Source organism: Leptodactylus fuscus, chromosome 11 (assembly GCF_031893055.1).
Source record: "Leptodactylus fuscus isolate aLepFus1 chromosome 11, aLepFus1.hap2, whole genome shotgun sequence".
Lineage (NCBI taxonomy): Eukaryota > Metazoa > Chordata > Amphibia > Anura > Leptodactylidae > Leptodactylus > Leptodactylus fuscus.
Genome location: NC_134275.1, coordinates 12,660,724 through 12,680,170, shown reverse-complemented (window position 1 = coordinate 12,680,170; position 19,447 = coordinate 12,660,724). Strand labels below are relative to the sequence as shown.

The 19,447-nt window shown below is 50.5% G+C and overlaps 2 protein-coding genes across 5 annotated transcripts in view; one reads left to right on the top strand and one right to left on the bottom strand.

Annotated features, from left to right (window-relative positions):
- The first annotated feature begins 2,797 nt into the window (after nt 1-2,797).
- RAB14 (RAB14, member RAS oncogene family) lies at nt 2,798-15,363 on the top strand. Of its 2 annotated transcripts, none has more exons than XM_075260761.1 (9): nt 2,798-2,959; nt 11,604-11,660; nt 12,688-12,746; nt 12,944-12,997; nt 13,098-13,275; nt 13,346-13,412; nt 13,560-13,647; nt 13,757-13,787; nt 14,047-15,363. In XM_075260761.1, exons 3-9 carry the CDS (start codon nt 12,695-12,697, stop codon nt 14,222-14,224), a joined length of 648 nt encoding a protein of 215 aa, XP_075116862.1. In that variant the 5' UTR covers nt 2,798-2,959; nt 11,604-11,660; nt 12,688-12,694; the 3' UTR covers nt 14,225-15,363. The 2 variants fall into 2 exon arrangements, with proteins under 2 accessions (XP_075116862.1, XP_075116863.1); XM_075260762.1 differs by having other exon boundaries at nt 11,601-11,660.
- Nucleotides 15,364-16,677: 1,314 nt separating this feature from the next.
- Nucleotides 16,678-19,447, bottom strand: part of CNTRL (centriolin) — a 38,252-nt gene continuing 35,482 nt past the window's right edge. For 2 of the 3 annotated variants that reach the window (XM_075260688.1, XM_075260689.1), the window contains exons 38-44: nt 19,095-19,288; nt 18,913-19,011; nt 18,546-18,812; nt 18,400-18,462; nt 18,068-18,253; nt 17,857-17,949; nt 16,678-16,800 (exon numbers count right to left, since the gene is read on the bottom strand). In XM_075260688.1, coding sequence (XP_075116789.1) covers nt 17,857-17,949; nt 18,068-18,253; nt 18,400-18,462; nt 18,546-18,812; nt 18,913-19,011; nt 19,095-19,288 — 902 coding nt within the window. In that variant the 3' untranslated portion in view covers nt 16,678-16,800. Of the gene's footprint in view, nt 16,801-17,856; nt 17,950-18,067; nt 18,254-18,399; nt 18,463-18,545; nt 18,813-18,912; nt 19,012-19,094; nt 19,289-19,447 lie in introns of those variants that run through there. The other variant, XR_012711861.1, reaches the window with a different exon arrangement.

Here is a 19,447-nt window from a genome sequence, read left to right as displayed (position 1 = left end):
CTAATCCCCAGAACCCCCCACACTGTATTATCTCCTATCTCTCTCTCCTAACACTACACTAATCCCCAGAACCCCCCACACTGTATTATCTCCTATGTCTCTCTATTCCTAACACTACACTAATCCCAGAACCCCCCACTCTGTATTATCTGTGTATTATTTCCTATCTCTCTCTAGTAATAACACTACACTAATCCCTGAACCCCACACACTGTATTATCTGTGTATTATCTCCTATCTCTCTCTAGTAATAACACTACACTAATCCCAGAACCCCCCCCACTTTATTATCTATGAAATATCTCCTATCTCTCTCTAGTCCTAACACTACACTAATACCCAGAACCCCCCACACTGTATTATCTATGTATTATCTCCTATCTCTCTCTCCTAACACTACACTAATCCCCAGAACCCCCCACACTGTATTATCTCCTATCTCTCTCTATTCCTAACACTACACTAATCCCCAGAACCCCCACACTGTATTATCTCCTATCTCTCTCTCCTAACACTACACTAATCCCCAGAACCCCCCACACTGTATTATCGCCTATCTCTCTCTCCTAACACTACACTAATCCCCAGAACCCCCCACACTGTATTATCTCCTATCTCTCTCTATTCCTAACACTAATCCCAGAACCCCCCACACTGGATTATCTGTGTATGATCTCCTATCTCTCTCTAGTAATAACAGTACACTAATCCCTGAACCCCCCACACTGTATTATCTATGTATTATCTCCTCTCTAATCTCCCATGAGAATTCACAGGCACCTGCAAGCACAAGTTGTTTTCAGAGTCTCAGTAGTGCAGCCTCAGGCTTTGGGCCTGTAGGCCGAGTTCACACAGAGTTTTTTTGGTCAGGTTTTCAGGGAGAATCCATCTCAAAATCCTGACCAAAAAAATGGCTCACACAATGACAGCCGGTCAGTTTTTTTTTCCGCGAGCAACATGCCCATTCTTCAGGTGGATGCCATGGTCGGTTCAGCCTCGGATGTCCGCCTGAAGACACTCCCTCCCGACTAGTCCTAGGCCCATTCATTTGGGCTTAATCCGGAGTGGAGTGCAGTGGCTGGACGCCAATGCACTGCACCAACATCCAGTCACGGCTACCGTTTTTTTTTATCCGGAATCTGAGGCGGCCTCTGCATCAAATTTTTGATCAAAAAACTCTGTCTGAATTCAGCCTAATGTTGACTGGTTAGCAATGTCTGTCAGTCTCTTTGGAGTATGTTGGCGCCAGTGGTGAACCGAGCCTCTCTGCTGCCTGAGGTGGACGATCAAAAGACGCCCCCCCCCCTCCCCCCCGGTATAGAGTCTGGGGCGGGGGGGGGGGGGGAGGTCTTCATCTGTTGATTGTCCGCCTCAGACAGGAGGGGGTTGGGGGTGCTAACGGTAACATTACAATGTATACAAGGCAGTAATATTTTGTGCAGTAATACTCACAGGAGACGTCTTCCCACATTTCCCGTCTCTTCCCTTTGTACCGCCATGACCCCTCGAATTTAATAATCGGAGCCCCAGGGGAGGTGAGAGAACATAATAAACAGTGTTACTCACCTCTCCAGGATCCGATGTTAATCCTAGCAGGCTTCAGGCCTATATGGTAATGTGTCAGATGTCATGTGGTCTGGGATATTACCATATAGTCCCAAAGCCTGTGCTAGCAGTACCATACAGGCCCAAAGCCTGTGCTAGCAGTAACAGGCTATTACTACTAGCACAGGCTTCGTGCTTATATTGTAATATCCCAGACCACGTGACATCTCAGACATTACCATATAGGCCCGAAGCCTCCTAGAAGTAACATCGGATCCCGGAGAGGTGAGTAACACTGTTTGTTATGTTCCCTCACCTCCCCTGGGGCTCCGATTATTATACTTATTAGACCCCTGAGTATAATAATAGCCGTGGCCTATAGTACAAGGGGAAGCGGGGGCGGCAGTGAGCAGGTCCGGGAGGTTGGTAAATAGGCCGCTGCAGGCTGGGGATTCTGCAGCAGGTATCGGCCTATTAGAAAACCAAAAAAAAAGTTATTTTACTTAGCGACCTCGCACTGCTCCCGCTGCCGCCTCCTCTTCTCCCGGCAGTAAGACGTCTGCGTCTCAGCTTGGTGGCGTGATTAGGTGCTGAGACGCAGAGGTCAGAACGGCCGCTCTCCGGCGTTAGTATAGCGGAAAAAAAAGAGTAAAAATAAATAAATAAATTGCCCGTGCTGCCGCCCCCTCCGCAGCGCCGCCCGAGGCCGCTGCCTCACCTCGCCCTCGCTGGTCCCTCACTGGTTGGCACTGGTTGGCACTATATATCTCATATAGATCTTACACATCTCCTTGCACTGCCATTCTCACTCTCTGGATTTATACGCCATCATTGGCTGACCTGAGGTGTATTATTTATTCTGTAAATCACGTGTCCTTTCCCGGCCTGACAGGAGGAGCATTGGAGGAACCACAGACTGTAAGGCTCAGGACAAACCACAACAACCAATCAGACTGCAGCTACCACCAGACTGAGAATGATGCCATCTTTTTTGGTTGCCATGGGCAACCCCTGAGCCTGCGCCTCCACACTGTTAATATAAATAAAGTTGAGCTGTTTCCCTGACCACACCCACAGCGCAGCGTCTGACTGGACGAGGAGGCGGGGCGCGGAACTGAGAGGGTTAAGCCTCCCAGCTCACGTGATCCTTCGGACCGGTCCCGTGACAGCGCTCGTCCTCGCCTATTGCTGCGGCTGTTGAGGCGCGTACACATTAGCCCTGCCCACCCCTGACCCATTGGGAGCGCGCAGGGAAACCCCGTGCAAGCGCCGCAGCCATCTTGGAGAGACGGAGGCTTCCACTGAGAGAACTGAAGAGAGAAACCCCGGGAGCTGCCAGGACAGCGCCGCACAGTTAGGCCCGACCCGACTACACACCGTGCCGGACACGGAGCCTCCAGCGGAGACTGCACAGGTGAGGAGAAGGGCGGCGGCGGGGCCCGGAAACCTGACATCCGGCTCTATGTCAGCCGCCCCTAGTGGACAGCCTGTGGTATACACCCCGGCCCCCTACTGTATACCCGGATATCACCGCTATAGATGTCACCTCAGTATACACCCCGGCCCCCTACTGTACACCCAGATATCACCCCTATAGGTGTCACCTCAGTATACACCCCGGCCCCCTACTGTACACCCGGATATCACCCCTATAGGTGTCACCTCAGTATACACCCCGGCCCCCTACTGTACACCCGGATATCACCCCTATAGGTGTCACCTCAGTATACACCCCGGCCCCCTACTGTACACCCGGATATCACCGCTATAGATGTCACCTCAGTATACACCCCGGCCCCCTACTGTACACCCGGATATCACCCCTATAGGTGTCACCTCAGTATACATCCCGGCCCCCTACTGTACACCCGGATATCACCGCTATAGGTGTCACCTCAGTATACACCCCGGCCCCCTACTGTACACCCGGATATCACCGCTATAGGTGTCACCTCAGTAGACACCCTGGCCCCCTACTGTACACCCGGATATCACTGCTATAGGTGTCACCTCAGTATACACCCCGGCCCCCTACTGTACACCCGGATATCACCGCTATAGGTGTCACCTCAGTACACACCCCGGTCCCCTACTGTACTCCCGGATATCACCGCTATAGGTGTCACCTCAGTATACACCCCGGCCCCCTACTGTACACCCGGATATCACCGCTATAGGTGTCACCTTAGTATACACCCCGGCCCTCATCTATTGTACACCCGGATATCACCCCTATAGGTGTCACCTCAGTATACACCCCGGCCCCCTACTGTACACCCGGATATCACCGCTATAGGTGTCACCTCAGTATACACCCCGGCCCCCTACTGTACACCCGGATATCACCGCTATAGGTGTCACCTCAGTATACACCCCGGCCCTCATCTATTGTTCACCCGGATATCACCCCTATAGGTGTCACCTCAGTATACACCCCGGCCCCCTACTGTACACCTGGATATCACCCCTATAGGTGTCACCTCAGTATACACCCTGGCCCCCTACTGTACACCCGGATATCACCGCTATAGGTGTCACCTCAGTATACACCCCGGCCCCCTACTGTACACCCGGATATCACCGCTATAGGTGTCACCTCAGTATACACCCCGGCCCCCTACTGTACACCCGGATATCACTGCTATAGATGTCACCTCAGTATACACCCCGGCCCCCTACTGTACACCCGGATGTCACCGCTATAGGTGTCACCTCAGTATACACCCCGGCCCCCTACTGTATACCCGGATATCACCCCTATAGATGTCACCTCAGTATACACCCCGGCCCCCTACTGTACACCCGGATATCACTGCTATAGGTGTCACCTCAGTATACACCCCGGCCCCCTACTGTACACCTGGATATCACCCCTATAGGTGTCACCTCTGTATACACCCCGGCCCCCCTACTGTATACCCGGATATCACCGCTATAGGTGTCACCTCAGTATACACCCCGGCCCCCTACTGTACACCCGGATATCACTGCTATAGATGTCACCTCAGTATACACCCCGGCCCCCCTACTGTACACCCGGATATCACCGCTATAGATGTCACCTCAGTATACACCCCGGCCCCCCTACTGTACACCCGGGTATCACCGCTATAGGTGTCACCTCAGTATACACCCTGGCCCCCCTACTGTACACCCGGATATCACCGCTATAGATATCACCTCACTATACACCCCGGCCCCCTACTGTACACCCGGATGTCACATCAGTATACACCCCGGCCCCCCTACTGTATACCCGGATATCACCGCTATAGGTGTCACCTCAGTATACACTCTGGCCCCCTACTGTACACCCGGATATCACTGCTATAGGTGTCACCTCAGTAAACACCCTGGCCCCCCTACTGTACACCCGGGTATCACCGATATAGGTGTTACCTCGGTATACACCCCGGCCCCCTACTGTACACCCGGATGTCACCTCAGTATACACCCTGGCCCTCCTACTGTACACCCGGATATCACCCCTATAGATATCACCTCAGTACACACCCCGGCCCCCCCTACTGTACACTCGGATATCACCCCTATAGGTGTCACCTCCAGTATACACCCCGGCCCCCATCCATTGTACACCCGGGTATCACCGCTATAGGTGTCACCTCAGTATACACCCCGGCCCCCTACTGTACACCCGGATGTCACCTCAGTATACACCCTGACCCTCCTACTGTACACCCGGATATCACCGCTATAGGTGTCACCTCAGTATACACCCTGACACCCCCCCCCCCCCCACCACCACACACACACACACACACACACACACACACACACACACACACTGTACACCCGGATGTCACCCCGATAGGTGTCACCTCAGTATACACCCCGGCCCCCTACTGTACACCCGGATATCACCGCTATAGATAAGCGTCACCTCAGTATACACCCCAGCCCCCCCTACTGTACACCCAGATATCACCGCTATAGATAAGCGTCACCTCAGTATACACCCCAGCCCCCCCTACTGTACACCCAGATATCACCCCTATAGGTGTCACCTCAGTATACAACCCGGCCCCCTACTGTACACCCGGATATCACCCCTATAGGTGTCACCTCAGTATAAACCCCTGGGCCCCCCCTACTGTACACCCAGATATCACCCCTATAGGTGTCTCCTCAGTATACACCCCGGCCCCCTACTGTACACCCGGATATCACCCCTATTGGGCAGCGATCTCCACAGTGGCCTCTTCTTCTCCCAGTAGGATGTAGAGTTTCCTCTTCTCGTCTGCAGATATGAAGTCTGGGATGTGGGCAGAGAGTCTTTGGTAGTAGACGGCCGTCACAGCTGAGTATTTGGTGCAGTGTAGCAGGGAGTGGGTCTCGTCTTCTAGGGCCCCCTGGTCACAGTGCTGGCACAGTCTGTTCTCCCGTGGCTTGTACGTCTGCCTGTGTCGCCCCGTCTCCATCTCCAGGTTGTGGGCGCTCAGTCGGTACCGGCTCAGGGTCTGTCTGTGTTTGGGGTGGGGTATTCTCTCCAGGTAGGTGGCCATGGTGTAGTCTCTTTGCAGTGACTGGTACACGGTGAGTTTCTTGGAGTTATTTATTGCGCTTCTCCATTCCTCGATGTACCGCTCTTTGTTGCTCTCAATGACTCCTTTTATTTGAGCCTTGTTCAGGGCATGTTGGGGGTTTTGACTTGGCAGATGGCTGATGCTTGGTTGGGGGTGTCGGGTTTGCTCAGGGCTCTGTGGCTCAGCCAGGCTTGGTGGTGGTAAGAGCCAGGACTGCTGCCCGGTATGTGTGTCCAGAATGATAGCGCCCTCTTCTTTATGGTACCATAGGAGGCCTCTGCCTAGCTCTGCCCTGCAGGCCATGTTGGAGGTGTTGCGATGGACATGGAGCAGGTACTTGCAGAACTCCAGGTGGAAGGTCTCTGTTGGGCTGGAATCCCACTTTGACTGGTTTGGGTAGGTGGCTGGGCCCCAAACCTCACTGCCATAGAGAAGGATCGGAGCGATGACTGCATCAAATATCTTCAGCCAGACCCTCACCGGTGGTTTGAGGTGGTACAGTTGTCTTCTGATGGCGTAGAAGGTTCTGCAGGCTTTTGCTTTCAGGGTTTCTATTGCTGCTTTGAAGCTTCCTGATTGGCTGAGCTCCAGCCCCAGGTAGGTGTAGCTGTTGGTTTTCTCCAGTGTGGAGCCGTTCAGTGTGAATTTTGGGGTGGGGGCTTTGTTGTGGCCCTTCTTCTGAAATACCATGACTTTGGTGGTCTTCTGGTTGATGGGTAGGGCCCATGTGGTGCTGAATTTTTCCAGCACTGACAGGCTTTCTTGGAGGTCTTTCTCGGTGGGGGACAGGAGTAGGAGGTCGTTGGCGTATAGCAGGAACTTCACCTCCCGGTTTTTCAGGGTGAGGCCTCTAGGTGTCCCCTCAGGATACACCCCTGGGCCCCCCCACTGTACACCCGGATATCACCCCTATAGGTGTCCCCTCAGTATACACACCTTCCCCCCCCACACACACACCTGTACACCCAGATATCACCATTATAGGTGTCACCTCAGTATACACCCTGACCCCCTACTGTACACCCGGATATTGCCCTGCACCACTACAGATGAGTGTGTTATCTTCACATTCCCAGAATATTATCCTGAATCCCAATTTATCAGACTTCCCCCTCACCCCCCTTGCCTTCCCCCCAGAATACCTCCGTGTGTCTCTACTGGGGTAAAGCAGAGCACATAATACATCATCTACAGTGTTGGCCAAAAGTATTGGCACCCCTGCAATTCTGTCAGATAATACTCAGTTTCTTCCTGAAAATGATTGCAAGCACAAACTCTTTGGTATTATCTTCATTTAATTTGTCTTCAATGGAAAACCACAAAAAGAATTGTCAAAAAGCCAAGTTGGATATAATTCCACAGCAAACCTGTAATTAACAGCACCTGTTACTTACCTGAGGCACCTAACAGGTGGTGGCAATAACTAAATCACACTTGCAGCCAGTTGAAATGGATTAAAGTTGACTCAACCTCTGTCCTGTGTCCTTGTGTGACCACATTGAGCATGGAGAAAGGAAAGAAGACCAAAAAACTGTCTGAGGACTTGAGAAGTAAAATAGTGAGGAAGCATGAGCAATCTCAAGACTACAAGTCCATCTCCAAAGACCTGAATGTTCCTGTGTCTACTGTGCGCAGTGTCATCAAGAAGTGTAAAGCCCATGGCACTGTGACTAACCTCCCTAGATGTGGACGCAAAAGAAAAATTGACGCAAGATTGTGCGGATGGCGGATAAAGAACCTCGACTAACATCCAAACAAGTTCAAGCTGCCCTGCAGTCCGAGGGTACAACAGTGTCACCCCGTACTATCCGTCGGTGTCTGAATGAGAAGGGACTGTATGGTAGGAGACCCAAGAAGACCCCACTTCTTACCCAGAGACATAAGCCAGGCTGGAGTTTGCCAAAACTTACCTGAGAAAGCCAAAACCGTTTTGGAAGAATGTTCTCTGGTCAGATGAGACAAAAGTAGGAAAAGGCCTCAACATAGAGTTTACAGGAAAAAAAGAGGCCTTCAAAGAAAAGTAGACGCCCCCTACAGTCAGACATGGCGGAGGTTCCCTGATGTTCTGGGGTTGCTTTGCTGCCTCTGGCACTGGACTGCTTGACCGTGTGCATGGCATTATGAAGTCTGAAGACGACCAACACATTGTGCAGCATCATGTAGGGCCCAGTGTGAGAAAGCTGGGTCTCCCTCAGAGGTCAGGGCTCTTCCAGCAGGACAATGACCCAAAACACACTTCAGGTCAGCACTAGAAAATGGTGGTGAGAGAAAGCCCTGGAGACTTGTAAAGTGGCAGCAATGAGTCCAGCCCTGAATCCCATAGAACACCTGTGGGGGAGGGGGAGAGATCTCTTGGTGGCAGTTTGGAGAAGGCCCCCTTCACATCTCAGGGGGGACCTGGAGCAGTTTGCCAAAGAAGAATGGTCTAAGATTCCAGCAGAGCCTTGTAAGAAACTCATTGCTGGTTACTGGAAGCGGTTGTGCACAGTTATTGTGTCTAAAGGTTGTGCTACCAAGTATTAGGCTGAGGGGGCCAATACTTCTGTCCAGACCATTTTTGGAGTTTTGTGTAAAATGATCAATGATTTGGCTCTTTTTTTTTTTTTTTTTTTTTTTTTTTTTTTTCATTCTCTTTTGTGTTTTTTCATTGCAAGCAAAATAAATGAAGATATTACCAAAGAGTTTGTGCTTGTAATCATTTTCTGGAAGACACTGAGTATTTGACAGAATTGCAGGGGTGCCAATACTTTTGGCCAACACTGTATAATCTTGTTCTGTCACTCACATTGCAGATACACCCTAATATGCACAGACTCCTGGACAGCATCCTTATATACCACCCTGTACCCCAATATGTCATTGCTATAGGTAGCCCATATTAATGCACCCTGGTATGCATGTCTCCAGAGAGACAGTGGTCTGTCCTTCTGGTCTCCAAGAAAGAGAGTGTTCCCCGGTGTACGTGGCCTGTGAGAGGGTGAGCAAGCGCTCCCTGACATGGGTTTGTGTCAGGAGGCTCATGGTGTGGTAGGGGGTGCAGGCAGGGGGGGTTGAGGGTCCAGGAACCGCTCCTAGTATAGATGGTGGGTAGGAGCTGTTGTGGGCCGGCGGCGCACACCATATGTGTTGCAGGGGAGGAGGTGAATGAGGAGGGTTGTCCCTTTGTCAGGCCTGAGGAGAGGTGACGGAGGCTTCCTGAGACGCTGCCATGAATAAGTCATGATTACAGGCCAGGGACAGGAAGGAGAATCCAGAAGGGACTCGCCCTCATAGGCTCACGTGATGTCTCTGTAGTGTTTGCCACTAGGTGTATATACACAGGCTGTCACGTGATGTCTCTGTAGTGTTTGCCACTAGGTGTGTATACACAGGCTGTCACGTGATGTCTCTGTAGTGTTGGTCACTAGGTGTATATACACAGGCTGTCATGTTGTTCTTATTTATTTATATAGCACCATTACTTCCATGGTGCTTTACATTTGGGGGTTACATACAGTACACAGAATATACAGGTAGATATAATACTAACAATGACCGCCTGGCACAGTGGGGTAGAGGGCCCTGCCCGCGAGGGCTTACAATCTATGAGGGAAGAGGGTAGAGACAGAAGGAGAGGGGGAGACAGTACAGATGTCAGTGCGGTGATAGTGTTATTGGAGGGTGTAGGCCTTCCTGAATAAGGGAGTCTTCAGGGCCTTCTTTAAGCCTGTGATTGTGGGGGTCAGTCTTATGTGTTGTGGTAAGGAGTTCCAGAGTATGGGGGATGCACGGGAGAAATCTCGGAGACGGTGAGGAGCGGATGAGAGCAGAGCAGATCTCTGTAGTGTAGTGTTTGTCACTAGGTGTATATACACAGGCTGTCACGTTGTATCTCTGTAGTGTTGGTCACTAGGTGTATATACACAGGCTGTCATGTTGTATCTCTGTAGTGTTTGTCACTAGGTGTATATACACAGGCTGTCACGTTGTATCTCTGTAGTGTTGGGCACTAGGTGTATATACACAGGCTGTCACGTTGTATCTCTGTAGTGTTGGTCACTAGGTGTATATACACAGGCTGTCACGTTGTATCTCTGTAGTGTTGGTTACTAGATGTATATACACAGGCTGTCACGTTGTATCTGTAGTGTTGGTCACTAGGTGTATATACACAGGCTGTCACGTGGTGTCTCTGTAGTGTTGGTCACTAGGTGTATATACACAGGCTGTCACGTGGTGTCTCTGTAGTGTTGGTCACTAGGTGTATATACACAGGCTGTCACGTTGTATCTCTGTAGTGTTGGGCACTAGGTGTATATACACAGGCTGTCACGTGGTATCTCTGTAGTGTTGGGCACTAGGTGTATATACACAGGCTGTCACGTTGTATCTCTGTAGTGTTGGTCACTAGGTGTATATACACAGGCAGTCACGTTGTATCTCTGTAGTGTTGGTCACTAGGTGTATATACACAGGCTGTCACGTGGTGTCTCTGTAGTGTTGGTCACTAGGTGTATATACACAGGCTGTCACGTTGTATCTCTGTAGTGTTGGGCACTAGGTGTATATACACAGGCTGTCACGTGGTATCTCTGTAGTGTTGGGCACTAGGTGTATATACACAGGCTGTCACGTGGTATCTCTGTAGTGTTGGCCACTAGGTGTATATACACAGGCAGTCACGTTGTATCTCTGTAGTGTTGGTCACTAGGTGTATATACACAGGCAGTCACGTTGTATCTCTGTAGTGTTGGGCACTAGGTGTATATACACAGGCTGTCACGTGGTGTCTCTGTAGTGTTGGTCACTAGGTGTATATACACAGGCTGTCACGTTGTATCTCTGTAGTGTTGGTCACTAGGTGTATATACACAGGCTGTCACGTTGTATCTCTGTAGTGTGGTCACTAGGTGTATATACACAGGCTGTCACGTGGTATCTCTGTAGTGTGGTCACTAGGTGTATATACACAGGCAGTCACGTGGTGTCTCTGTAGTGTTGGTCACTAGGTGTATATACACAGGCAGTCACGTTGTATCTCTGTAGTGTTGGGCACTAGGTGTATATACACAGGCTGTCACGTGGTGTCTCTGTAGTGTTGGTCACTAGGTGTATATACACAGGCTGTCACGTTGTATCTCTGTAGTGTTGGTCACTAGGTGTATATACACAGGCTGTCACGTTGTATCTCTGTAGTGTGGTCACTAGGTGTATATACACAGGCTGTCACGTGGTATCTCTGTAGTGTGGTCACTAGGTGTATATACACAGGCAGTCACGTGGTGTCTCTGTAGTGTTGGGCACTAGGTGTATATACACAGGCTGTCACGTTGTATCTCTGTGGTGTTGGTCACTAGGTGTATATACACAGGCTGTCACGTGGTGTCTGTGTAGTGTTGGTCACTAGATGTATATACACAGGCTGTCACGTGGTATCTCTGTAGTGTGGTCACTAGGTGTATATACACAGGCTGTCACGTGGTGTCTGTGTACAGTCGGTCTCGGTGCTCACAGCCTCTTCTCTCTTTCCAGCAGGCTCGGACATCGGCTGACATTTGGTCGTCTCTTCCGCCTCCTGCCATCACGTATCAGGTAAGTCTCCAGTCACCTCTCAGGGCCCCTTCACACGGAGTAAATGCGGGTGTATTTTGGCAAAATACAGGTGTAAAAAATACACGTGTAAAATAAGACTCCCATTGACTTCAATGACATTTTTTTACACGTGTCAAAATACACATGTAAAATGTCATTGAAGTCAGTGGGAGTCTTATTTGTACACGTGTATTTTGCCAAAATACACGCGCGTTTACTCTGTGTGAAGGGACCCTCACCCTGCCCTGACCAGGTCGACCCCACAGCCCCTTTTTGGTGGGTAAGGACTATGATGTAATGGTGATATTGTGCTCGCTCTGGGGTTGTCCTGGTAGCATCAGCAGATGTTGTCACATGACTACCTTAAAGAAACACAAGACTGGAGGACACATGACAGGAAGTCCATATAGATTGGAGAAGCTGGGGTTATGTGTTAGGGTGCAGTGATGGGACGGTGACCCTGTGACCTGGGGTTATAATGGAGGGGGGTGCAGTGATGGGTCGGTGACCCTGTGACCTGGGGTTATAATGGAGGTGGGAGGGGGGGGGGTGCAGTGATGGGACGGTGACCCTGTGACCTGGGGTTATAATGGAGGGGGGAGGGGGGGTGCAGTGATGGGTCGGTGACCCTGTGACCTGGGGTTATAATGGAGGGGGGTGCAGTGATGGGTCGGTGACCCTGTGACCTGGGGTTATAATGGAGGGGGGAGGGGGGGTGCAGTGATGGGACGGTGACCCTGTGACCTGGGGTTATAATGGAGGGGGGTGCAGTGATGGGACGGTGACCCTGTGACCTGGGGTTATATTGGAGGGGGGGTGCAGTGATGGGTCGGTGACCCTGTGACCTGGGGTTATAATGGAGGTGGGAGGGGGGGGTGCAGTGATGGGTCATGACCCTGTGACCTGGGGTTATAATGGAGGGGGGGTGCAGTGCTGGGACGGTGACCCTGTGGCTATAACGGGTTAGGGGCACAGTGATGGGTCGGTGGTCTCCGGTACTTCTCACGTGAATCTTTCTTCTCCTCAGCACCATCATGGCCACCGCTCCTTACAACTACTCCTATATCTTCAAGTACATCATCATCGGTAAGTGGCTGCGCTGGCTCCTGGGGGTGGGGTTAAGTTTCAATCTTCAGGTGTATCCTGAGAATCAGTGGGAGGGGCCCAGCTCATGACTCCTCCCGCACAGTAGTTCCCAGTCCATGCTGCAAAGGAGATGTAACTCCTCCCACTTGTCATATATTTGTGTGACTCGCTGTGACAACTTTACTTGTGTTCTGTAGGTGACATGGGAGTCGGGAAATCCTGCCTGCTGCACCAATTTACAGAGAAGAAGTGTAAGTAAAGGGGGGGGCAGATATATATATGTGGAGGGGCGGGATGTAGATGTGTCTATCCCGCCTCCCTGCTGCTCACATGACTCTGCCCTCTCTGCAGTCATGGCGGACTGTCCTCACACTATCGGGGTGGAGTTTGGTACCCGGATCATTGAGGTCAGCGGCCAGAAGATTAAGCTGCAGATTTGGGACACGGCAGGGCAGGAACGTTTCCGGGCTGTCACTCGCAGCTATTACCGCGGAGCAGCCGGAGCGCTGATGGTGTATGACATCACCAGGTAAGTGCGAGCAGGACTCGCCGTAATCTGCCCCCGTGTGCCCCCCCTCACCTTGCTCTCGTCTCTGTAGGAGGAGCACATACAACCATTTAAGCAGTTGGCTGACAGACGCACGGAATCTCACCAACCCCAACACTGTAAGTATGGTGGGAGGGAGGGTCATGTGACCTGTCTGGAGGTGCGGTGGGAGGGAGGGTCATGTGACCTGTCTGGAGGTGCGGTGGGAGGGAGGGTCATGTGACCTGTCTGGAGGTGCCGTCCTGACTCCTCCCCTCTCTCCACAGGTCATTATTCTCATAGGCAATAAGGCGGACTTAGAGGCGCAGCGCGACGTCACCTACGAAGAGGCCAAACAGTTCGCTGAGGAGAACGGTACGTAGAGATCATCGGCAGGGGGAGCACTCTCCTCATCGGCAGGGCGAGCACTCTCCTCATCGGCTCTCACCCCCACACTCATCTCCTCTCTCCTTTCTCTCTAAAGGTCTCTTGTTCCTGGAAGCGAGTGCAAAAACGTAAGTGTCCCATGTGTAGCGATGCTGGGAGTAGTAGTGCCTGATGGGTGGGACTAAATGTGAACTGCAGTCTACCAGAACTCTCCCCAAATAGCTGTGTAGTGTGACCTATGTGGGGTGATGGGGTTCTTCTGCACTCCTTAGTGGGAGACCCTTCGGCCTCCTTCACATAGGTGCAGGTTGAGGTGGGCTCCGGCTTTGACTGATGGCCTTTTGTCCTCCCCTTGGGTCATGTGACTTGTCTCTCTTTCCACCCCAGAGGAGAGAATGTAGAGGACGCGTTCCTGGAGGCGGCCAAGAAAATCTACCAAAACATCCAGGATGGGAGCCTAGACCTGAACGCTGCCGAGTCCGGGGTCCAGCACAAGCCGTCAGCACCCCAGGGGGGCCGACTAACCAGCGAACCCCAACCCCAGAGGGAAGGCTGCGGCTGCTAGTGACCTGTGCGCGGGGGCCGCCATGTCTGACCTTTCCTCCTCTGTCTGTCTCTCGCAGTATTTTTGCTGCCCCGTTCTCTTCTGTCCATCCTACTGGTTAAATGAAAGGTGGGGGGTGGGGGGGCGCTGCGACAACGACAGTAACCGATACTAAACTGCTACGTAACTAGATGTATTCAGGTTGTCACGGCCGAAACGCCGCCTAATAAACACCCAAAACTCCAAACATTTCCTGCATGGTGTCCGTGTAGCCCCGTCTGTGACCTCTGTACAGCCCCACCCCCTCTCGTCCCCTTTCTCTCCTCCTCTAGCGCTTCATTTGCTGTGAATAACACGGTTGATCAGGGGCTCCGCCCACCCGCGGTCTGTCGCCCCTGTCGTCTCTTCCTGTCCCATGGGGGGGGGGGGGGTGTTAATACTTTTTACTTCTGTCTGAACTCTTTGTTGAATGAAAAGGATAAAATGTTTTGATTTTTTTTTTTTTTTTCTTCTCCGTGTACTTGGGGCGCCCCCTCCTCCGCGTCCCTCCCTCCATATTCGCCGTTTGTCCGTTTTTTTTGCACTGTGGCTTCTTTTGAGCTGTTTATTTTCGGAGCCCCCCTCCATTGTGGGCGGCTGCTGATGGGTGTAGTAGTCCTGATGACTCCCGAGGCCGCCGACTCCTCGCACATGTTTGTGTCTGGAGACTCTCTGGCTTTTAGATGGGATTTCTTGTGCGTTTTTAACACTACACTTGCTGGTGTGTCGGCGGTTTGGGCATTGGCTAGTTAGTGCGCTGACCCGACACTGCTACATGGAAGCATCACATGCTGTAGGCTCCACCCACAGGGCGAGGCCAGGTGGGCATGTGCGGTGTGGCCCCTTGAACATGGCTCTCTTTTTAATGATTATTCCGGGGTGTCTTTTTTTTTTTTTTTTGGGGGGGGGGGGGGGTCAGTGCATTTTGCATCCATCAGATCGGCAGATCATGTCTTGTGCAGGGACCACTCTATGACCACGGCTCGTCTCCCCCCGCCCTCCCGAGTGGCGGCCTCTACAGGCGGCTGCAGGATTTTCGGGCTGCTCTACTTCCCCTCAATGTAACAAGATGCTATTAATCTAAATATTTGTAAATAAAGTTCCTGGATCTAGATAATTTATGCGCAGTCTCCTCCTCCTTATTACCGCCGTCACATGACTCCACTGACCTCAGAGTGTCAGCTGCTTCCGATGCTTTTCTCCATACACGGCGCCCTGGTTGTGCCTGGTATTGCAGCTCATCGAGTTGTGGACAGCAGGGGGCGCTGTATAAGGAAAATGTCTGCCCCGGGATACATAGAAAGTATAAAGCTGCAAGATCACAGGCCAACCCCGCAGAGACCTGGATGGAAAGCAAGTCCCCCGGGGGGTGCTGTGATGCCACGGCTCTATACCATACACATACTGGGTACTCTGGAGGGGGGGCGCTGTGATACTGTGGCTCTATACCATACACATACTGGGGACTCGGGAGGGGGGGGAGCTGTGATACTGTGGCGCTATACCATACACATACTGGGTACTCTGGAGGGGAGGGGGGGTGCTGTGATACTGCGGCTCTATACCATACACATTTACTGGGTACACTGGAGGGGAGGGGGGTGCTGTGATACTGCGGCTCTATACCATACACATTTACTGGGTACACTGGAGGGGAGGGGGGTGCTGTGATACTGCAGCTCTATACCATACACATACTGGGTACTTTGGAGGGGAGGGGGGGCGCTGTGATACTGTGGCTCTATACCATACACATACTGGGTACTTTGGAGGGGAGGGGGGGCGCTGTGATACTGTGGCTCTATACCATACACATTTACTGGGTACATCGGAGGGGAGCTGTGATACTGTGGCTCTATACCATACACATTTACTGGGTACACTGGAGGGGAGGGGGGCGCTGTGATACTGCGGCTCTATACCATACACTTATACTTTTTGGGTACCCTGGGGAAGTTTTTTTGTTTTATATATATTTTGCCCCCTATATTTTTTTATAGGCCTCTGTGGACTCTCCAATTGGTCGGTTGTGTTACTTGTAGGCCACTTTTTTGTGTTAGATCTTCTGTAACTCATGCAGAGGTGAAAGAGTTAAAGGAACTTTTTGTGCAATGTCCCTTTAACAAAGTTAATATCCCTTTAATCTCTGCCACCTGGTAAATTTTCCTGAGTGTTGTAGTTCTCCTGCTTGAGCTCTTGGGCCGTGTTCACATATGCACTGAAGGCTGTTGTAGACAATGGGAGAACAACACCATCTACTATGAGCTGATGGCCTCTGACTACGCCGCCCCCCATAATGCCGGGGTATTACTATATATCGGGTCAATAAACTCAACCAGCACGTGTGTGCACATACGCCCCGCCCAGGAAGTTGCTCCATTTCCCGCAACACCAACAAGTGCCTGAAAAAGTCATTTATTCATAAAAATTGCCAGATACAAAAATAAATAAATCTGTACAAATAAGTCATGTGCCCGACTCCGAACCTCGAGGGGCTGCAAGTCCTGTCCTTGTGAGCTGGAGCGTGACCCCCGAATATAATGCGACCACAGCAACCCCTGAAATACAAGGAAAGTCCAATAAACCCAAATACACAGGATAACAAGTGCAAAGGTACGTACATAGGGGGCAGTATTATAGTAGTTATATTCTTGTACATAGTATTATAGCAGTTATATTTTTGGACATAGGAGGTAGTATTATAGTAGTTATATTCTTGTACATAGGAGGTAGTATTATAGTAGTTATATTCTTGTACATAGGAGCAGTATTATAGCAGTTATATTCTTGTACATAGGAGTAGTATTATAGTAGTTATATTCTTGTACATAGGAGGTAGTATTATAGTAGTTATATTCTTGTACATAGGAGCAGTATTATAGCAGTTATATTCTTGTACATAGGAGCAGTATTATAGTAGTTATATTCTTGTACATAGGAGTAGTATTATAGTAGTTATATTCTTGTACATAGGGGGCAGTATTATAGCAGTTATATTCCTGTACATAGGAGTAGTATTATAGCAGTTATATTCCTGTACATAGGAGCAGTATTATAGTAGTTATATTCTTGTACATAGGAGCAGTATTATAGTAGTTATATTCTTGTACATAGGAGCAGTATTATAGTAGTTATATTCTTGTACATAGGAGGTAGTATTATAGTAGTTATATTCTTGTACATAGTAGGTAGTATTATAGTAGTTATATTCTTGTACATAGGAGTAGTATTATAGCAGTTATATTCTTGTACATAGGAGCAGTATTATAGTAGTTATATTCTTGTACATAGGAGTAGTATTATAGCAGTTATATTCTTGTACATAGGAGTAGTATTATAGCAGTTATATTCTTGTACATAGGAGCAGTATTATAGTAGTTATATTCTTGTACATAGGAGCAGTATTATAGCAGTTATATTCCTGTACATAGGAGCAGTATTATAGCAGTTATATTCTTGTACATAGGAGCAGTATTATACTAGTTATATTCTTGTACATAGGAGCAGTATTATAGTAGTTATATTCTTGTACATAGGAGAAGTATTATAGTAGTTATATTCTTCAACATAGGGGGCAGTATCTATTGCATGATGTATACCTGATGATGTCTTACCTAGTCACTATTGGGTGTTGGGCTGTTTGAGGGCGGAGCTGATAATTCTGCTAGATCGGGTGCAGGGGAGATGCTGGATCTTGGTTTAAAACCCTATAACATAAGAGAGTTGTCAGTCCTGTGATCCTGGCGGAGTTTGGATTCGGGACACTCCGCCCTGTAATGGGTCACCAGTGGGGTCCTACAGGTCACTTCTTCTCTTCCAGCTCACCTGACTCTGTGACTGGATCAAGCCTGAAGAATTCTGGGAGTAAAACAGAGAATCTGCCGATACATTGGAGACCAAGTTGTCTAGTGTGTCGAGCTGTCGCCGGAGACTGTGCAGGGAGCCCTCCGTCTGCTGCCGCCCCCGGCTCAGCACATCCGCCTGTTTGGTCATTTGCTGGTGGAGCTGGGCCTAAAAGAGAGCACATGACATCATCCTGCACCAATCACAACCCAGTATCAGAGGAGTAAGAACACTGCGGCAGCTCCGCTTTGTTGTCACCCACCTTTCCCAGACAGAGATAATAAACTCCAATAATAAAATCCGCTGCCACTCACCTTCAGTCGGTCCTCCTGCTGTCGCAGCTTTTCTCGTAACGCCTTGCCGCGCCATTGTTCGTCCTGTGTAGAGAAGCAGCAGCAGCGCTGTTAGAGAGACGCAGGATCTTGTACATGATCTGGCAGTACAGCAGTGATCCGCTCACCAGTACATGATTCCTAGAGGTGATCTGATTCTCCAGGGGTGCGGAGTTTGCTGAGAAGGGGTCGTCGTCCTGCAGTCGCTCCAGCTGTGCCCGCAGGCTGAGGTTGTGCTGCAGGATGGGCTCTATATCCTCTGGCATCTGGTCAGCTGCGGTGCTCTGAATCTCCCGTAAGCTGCTACGGATCTCCAGCTTCACCTGGGCTTTTAACTCTTTCACCGCCTCATTGACCTCCTGCTGCCGCCGGTCCAACTCTTCCTGACTCTTCAACTGTAAAGACAACAGATCCTGTAGTACCGCACTAGAGCCACGAGGAGGGGGGTGTGTTACAATGTGTCAGTGCAGACAATCCTCTGTAAATGGTGCTCACCTGTCTCTGCAGCCGCTTGGCTCGCTCATGGTTGTCGTACGTGGCTTGTTCCATTGTTGTCAGCCGTTTCTTTAAGCTGCTGTTTTCTCGTTTCAGTTCCTAGAACGAACAGACGATGGTGGTGACACCTCACAGGACAGACAAGACTACAACTCTCAGCAGGCTCTGACCAGTTGTCACACCTCAGCCTCCTCTTCATGCTGCAGCCGCTGCTTGTTGATGGTTTCCTTCAGTGTGACAATTCTCTTCTTCCCGGAGGTCACCTCCTCTTGTAGCTGCCTCAGAACATGCCCAGACCTCTCCTGCTCCATCTGCAGAGCCGCCACCTCCTTGGCTTTTTCCTGTAGTTGTTCCTCTCGCTGTGACAGGCGGTGTTCTGGGAGAATAAGGAGATAAGCGTGAACGGGATAATGCAGCGCCACTAATCATAGGAGCTGTAGACCTCAGGGGAGACATCAGATAAGGCACACCCTGGGCGCTGCAGGTTGACGGTGTGGCTGCTCGTTGTGATCGGCGGTGACAGCGATATACTTAC